The sequence below is a fragment of the Alligator sinensis genome, unplaced genomic scaffold (genome assembly GCF_000455745.1).
Source record: "Alligator sinensis unplaced genomic scaffold, ASM45574v1 scaffold321_1, whole genome shotgun sequence".
NCBI lineage: Eukaryota > Metazoa > Chordata > Crocodylia > Alligatoridae > Alligator > Alligator sinensis.
Window position 1 is genome coordinate 1446723 of NW_005841969.1, and position 6137 is coordinate 1452859.

A 6137-nucleotide genomic window follows, 5' to 3' on the forward strand; every position below is an offset into this window, starting at 1 on the left:
ATACTTCTGTTTCTCCTCAGCACTCATTTCTTGCAACTTGAGTTCCAAGGCCCCACTAAAAGGAATGACCAAAGCACCTGGGTCATGCTTGTCCACCCACTCTTTAATTTTTATCAACCTGTAGACAAAAAAGGGCACAACATTATCTTGTAGTGCATGCATGACTGTACCACATTCATTATTATCAAGTAGCACATACATATTCATAAGAATTGCACGGTTTTATGATGCCATCTTTTTGTGTATTGCTTTCCAAGGTCAAGGCATTAACAGGCAGTAATTGCTTCAGGTGTACTCTATTAATATTTTACTATCTGGTTTTACTTTAAAATATATGAAATCTGAATAATTTTAGAAAATAGCAAAATCTTTGGATAACAGAGATATGCAAGTTGGAGCACCTTGATTCTAAAAAACTTTCAACTTCCGTAGACTTAATTTTTTTACTTCCAAAAGTCACAGTCCTAATATATGATAAGGTAAAATAAAATCTATCCTTTTTCCTCTGACTTTGGCTTCTATGATTGTGTCCCAGGGACTTTTAAAGCAGCTGATACACAGGTGGAAAGAACACCAGACACTATCAGCTCCTATACAGCAAGCAGCACCCTGGTACCGCTGGCTATTGATCTTGGAGTATATCACAGCTAATGAATACAAGATCGCATGTCTCTTCTGGTTTGTCCCACCCTTCCATTACCTCTTCAGGAGAATACCCCCGAATAGTAGCGATAGTTTTTACTTTTTTGTTAAATGAAGAACTGAAGAAATCTCTCTCCATTTTCCAAAAACTAACAACACCAGCTACAGTTTTGCTGCTTGTGAGCTAATGTAATCCAATTTTTATGCATTCAGAACTGCAAGGTTAGAACTTCAGATTTATAAAACTAGTTTTTGAAGGTTCAGTGTTTTATTGTTTATATCTTTGTAAATTTGTACTTTTATAACTAGAGGAAATACAATATCACTGCAATAATTTCAACAGTAAAAATGTAGTCGCATTCCTCTGTACTGAAATGCAACAGAAACATTAATAAATTACCAAAACATAACTCTGTTCAGGTAATATTATGTATAGAGGAATATTTCATACCAGGTGTGAATGGAAAGAATGACAGCCTTATATGTTCAGGAAGTAAACATAACAGGTATGGTGTACAGGAAATATTCTTGCAGCCTAGAGGTGTAGAATTCAATATAGCATTGTGGATGCTATAGATGTTTCAGATCTAAAGCACCCATACAGCATATGTTTTTACGCTTGCTGAGTTCTTATTCTTAGTCCTACTAATCTCCAAGATTTAGACTAAGGTTTTAACAGCTATTATGGTAAAGTGCTTTGAAACTGTGGCCTACAATCCTTTAAATAATCAATGCAAATGTCACTTCAGAAAAAAAATGAACTAAACCACAAGTTCATCAACACACATTTGTCAAAGAAAATAGCAGGGGATCAGAGCTATTATGAGATTAAGTGCATGGCCCACTGAGTAGGGTTTTAGATGGGACAAAGAATATAAAAGTTCACTCGACAGTTTTCACACGTTTGTTATATAAGGCTGGTCTTCTATCGTTTACTTATGTAAATACGCCATCAGTGGTTTTCAATCCTCATTATACAAGTCTTTATTTCTTTCAGTTATCCAGTAAAAATATAGTGTGGTAAAAAAGAATGATATCGGGACAGTTAATGCTACAGAAGTGTTTAAACCAAAAATCACAGTTAATTGATATTTCTGAAATTTCATAGGACATTTAACCTCAAAATCAAGTACTTCTGAAACTGACATATTAAGCAACAAACTTAAATTATATGGATATCAAGAGCCACATCTAACACACACTGGCCTTTTACTCAAAAAGTTACCTAAAAATTCTACTAGTCAAACTGTACTTCAGTGTGTATACACTAATTTTTTTTTTAAAGTAAACATTTAACAAGCTGACTTCTAGATTGATTAAATAATGTACCATGTGACCAAGTGAACAAAAGCACAAACCACACAAGTAAAGTGAAATCTGTAAAAATAATATCTAAAATTGGATTTAAATTTTGTTTTGTAAATATGGTCATCATAACTAATAAACTAAGAACTATTGTGGAACAACAAGATAAGAAATAATTACTTTGGCTAAAACACCAATTCAGAATAATAATAGTCTTACAGTGTCATTTTAACAGCTTTTCTATTGAGTCCTTAGAGGGATTATTTGCATTCCTCAGGTATTCTATTGTACAATTCAGATGAATAAAGACTTACAAATCATTCCTCTACCGCCAGTGTGAGACTTTGATCCAGTGAATACACCATTGTACCTTAACTATAATTGGCAAAAAACCTGACAGTGTAGAGCATCACAAGCTTAATAACAAAGGAGAATATCTCAAAGTGTTGACAGATGATCTTCATAATGCAGGAGCAGAGCTGGTACATTTTAGCAATAAATGAGCACTGAGGTCTAAAGGTCTCTGAAGTGACTGACATCAGACCTGCCACAGCCTCACTAAAAGAATAAGGTACTGCATCACGTTCTGTAGAGACAGTTAGGTTCTCTGCCTGAGTGTTTCACTTTTCCAACTTTCAATGTCATAGGAAATACTAAAAAGCAATGAGGAATTTCCCCAACACTGACCAACACAGACTAGCAAAATAAAAAGAGTATCATAAATATAAATACTGATGTCACAGAAATTTTCAAATGACATGCTATAGCTGATAATCAATGAAAGAACAATAAATTTGATTGATTTTTCATAAAAATATTAAGTTAGCTAAAAGCTGGAGTGACTGTAATAATTAATACTCAGCTCTACAGTTTTTTGAGGACATTATTTTTACTGAAATCCTGAATAAGTCTACAAAACAACAAGGCATACTACATTTATTTGCGAGTGTGCTGAGGTAAGCAGATTCTAGAAAACTTCTCCATGTATTAATATTATACGTGACAGAAAAGAAAAACAATTTCCTTTATAGTTTGCTTAGCTTAAAGATGTACCATTAGCTTAGCATTACACTTGTTTGAATTTTTAGCTAGCGCAATTGTAATACTTAAGAGGTGAAAAATAATCAGAGAAAAAGAACTTATTTCTTACAACTTAGCTTACTTTGTTCTTTTGACAGCAGTTAAGGAAACTACTTATGTAGCTTTCCTTGTAGAGCTGTTTTTCCTTGCTTCTTTATGGGGCTATCACAAGTAATAGAAGAAAAGAAAATATTTAAAAATAGGATCATGAAATTGTAAATCCAGCATAACTGGTGGAAGGATTCAAGGTCAGGGACAGCACATGCACCCATTTTTAACTACTTTTAAAATTTAATTTTCAATGAGACTGTCTCTTGAACCCAGTATCCTGAACCCATGCATACTTTCCTTTTCTTTTCATGGGACAGATGCTGTATTATATGCAAAATAAAACTCTCAAAGACACCAACTTCTTGGGAGTCCTACTCTTTGTATTATACCCAGACTGGCACTGTATACTGTAACACTAGCATGAGACAGAATCTTAAGAGAATTTCCTCACACGCAAAAAATGGAGACTTCAGGTACTATTTATAAATTACATTTCTTTGAAGTGCTATAAGAGTCTAGAAGCTAAGTTGCTCTTTTGCTTAATCAGATCCACAAATCACCTGGCAGAGGATTTAGAGCATTTTTCAACCTGTGGTAAGCGTAGCCCCAGGAGTATGCAAGACACGGGCAGGGGGTATGCTGGTGCTGCATTTTGGTCTTTGCCTGCTCAGGCCAGAAGTTGCGGCTGCTGCCCCTCCTGCCGTGTCCGGTGCGCCGGGGCTTTCACTCCCCAGCGTCAGTGTGCTGAGGGATAGGGAGGGAGGCTGCTTTGCCCTGGGCCGTGGTGGAAAAAGTGGGACTCAGCTTGCTGCAGCAAAACCGCAAGTGCCATGGTGCGATTTCCAGTTTCACTTTTGCAGAGTCAATTGGTAGGGGATATTTAAGGTACCAAAGGTTGAGAACCACTCATTTAGAGGACTTTTTATCCACAGACAGAAACTAATCAGATATTTACCTTCCCAGCAGGAACCAGATTTAATATACAGAAAAAGAATAGTATTCCCAAAAAATTCAAAATTCCTTGCTATACTCAAGGGTCTCCTAGAAAAAGTTTTGTCATCTTTCCCTGCCCCTCTTCAGCCATATGCACTATCCAGATTGGAAAGGAATCACTGGGACTATTTTGGAATGACACCATTCAGTGTCTTGCACTTAAAAGCACCGTTGGAAGGAACTCTGCTATCCACCAACACAACTGTGAACCTATGTATCACGTTCTAAAATTCTGTTTAACGCGTTCTTGCTGCCCTTCAGGTGGCCATGTTATAAGAGGAGTGAACTATAATGCCTTAGAGACATAGGTGGTGCCCCGCTACAAATGATTTTTTAACTCGTACATGAAACTACTTACTAGTCACCAAGCAAGAATAACATTTCTTGCATGGAGAAAAAAGAACTGAGAGAGATCCTGTATTCTTCCACTCTGGAGGTAAAACTTCAGGGTCTTATTCATCATTTAGGAATTGACAATACTTATCTGAAACTGGCCAAACATGAAAAGAATCCTTCTGGAATTTGGAAATGATCTGAGGAATAAAAGTGTATATTATTCTTATGGAAAACCATAAAGGGTTTCCCATAGGAAGGAGTCACTAGTTCCTCCATTCTTTACCAGTTGCCATCAAAGGAGTCAATTTTACTGAGAGCCAAAGTAAGGATACTCATGCTAAAGGACTCAAAGTACAACTCTGAGAATTCACGGATGGCTGTCCTACATTTAATCAAAATCTGTCCTGATGTCCCAAAAAATCTGGTTTCTGAGATGCAAGAATTTTGGTTTCATAACATTAGCTTTTTTACAAGAGATAAGGTTGCTGGCCTCAAGCCCAATGCCTAACCTGGAAGAGATGACAATCAGGAGTTTGTGGACCTTTAAAAATATATATGAACGTCTTGAGCAAGATAAGAGAGTATACAGAATGAAACAGGCAGGGCACATCACAAAAACCGATAAGAGAAGGCACACGGCAGATTTTAGAAGCTGAGGTAAACAGTATCAGATTTTGAGGTAGATCAACAATGAGAAGATAACATAAAAACTGATCTGGAAGAGACAGGTGAAGATGTGACTAGGTGGAAGGAGACTGTGCAAGACAGAAAGAGATAGAAGGCGGTAGTTGAGAGGGAGAGAGAAAGGAGTACAAGAGACCAATATATATTTCCTAGGTTTTCATACCCTGCCTTCTCCCTGAAACATCTTTACCTGGCCCTAACATCAGCTACAGAATTCCAACATCTGGCAAATGTAGCATATTTTAACTCCCACACCTTAGTTTTCCACTAACCTGAACAGGTATTCCTGGGTGGAGATGACAACTCAGGAAGCAATCCGCTTTCTTAAGTTTGAAAGGTCAAGACAGCTTTGGATAAGAGCTGATGGAGAGTTTATATGAGCTTAAAAGACCTAGACAAAATTCTTACACAGCCAAGGAATGTACAACCACAGTGAACAGGAAGCGGTAAACAAAGGAGTCCTCAGGGAGGGACAAGAAGATGACTGAAAGAGAAGTAGAGAAGAAACAAAGGACTTTAGATTAAGATGGCTTGATGCAAAAGCTACAGGATGTATATTGTTATTGAGTGCATACCTGAGAAGCTACTATATACGGAGTGTCATCTGACAGTACTCAGGGAAAAGAAAACTGAAGGAGCAGAGATGTTGCTTGAGAAAACTGTGGAGGTTAGAGTAAAAATTGAAAAAAAAAAAAAGACAGGGAGAAAAGTCAAGAGGCTACACAGGCAGCTGCTGAACAAGAGGATGGGAGGATAGCTGCCCAAATGAGGAGGGCAACTAGTGGTGAGGGGGCAAGAAACAAACAAACGAATGGAGGAAGAGTTGAAAATAGGTTTGTTGTCCTGGAAGGTAAAGGAGTAAGAGGTGGAAGCAGAAGATGGGATGGCAAAGAAGAGAGACGACAACAGTGAAACCAGCCTGGGACTAGAGGCTGAAGAAGAATAAGGACAATACACAGAAAACTATGAGAAAGAACATACAGCAGAATGATAAGCAAACAGAAGAATTGAAAAGAAAAAATTGGAGAGTCACAAAAACAGCAGGA

At 37.2% G+C, this 6137-nt stretch overlaps 1 protein-coding gene across 1 annotated transcript in view; it reads right to left on the reverse strand.

Annotated features, from left to right (window-relative positions):
• Positions 1–6137, reverse strand: part of OLA1 (Obg like ATPase 1) — a 181388-nt gene that overhangs the window by 7361 nt on the left and 167890 nt on the right. Inside the window, exon 7 of the mRNA XM_006020797.3 lies at positions 1–118. This exon is cut by the window's left edge and continues 20 nt beyond it. Coding sequence (XP_006020859.1) covers positions 1–118 — 118 coding nt within the window. The remainder of the gene's footprint in view (positions 119–6137) is intronic.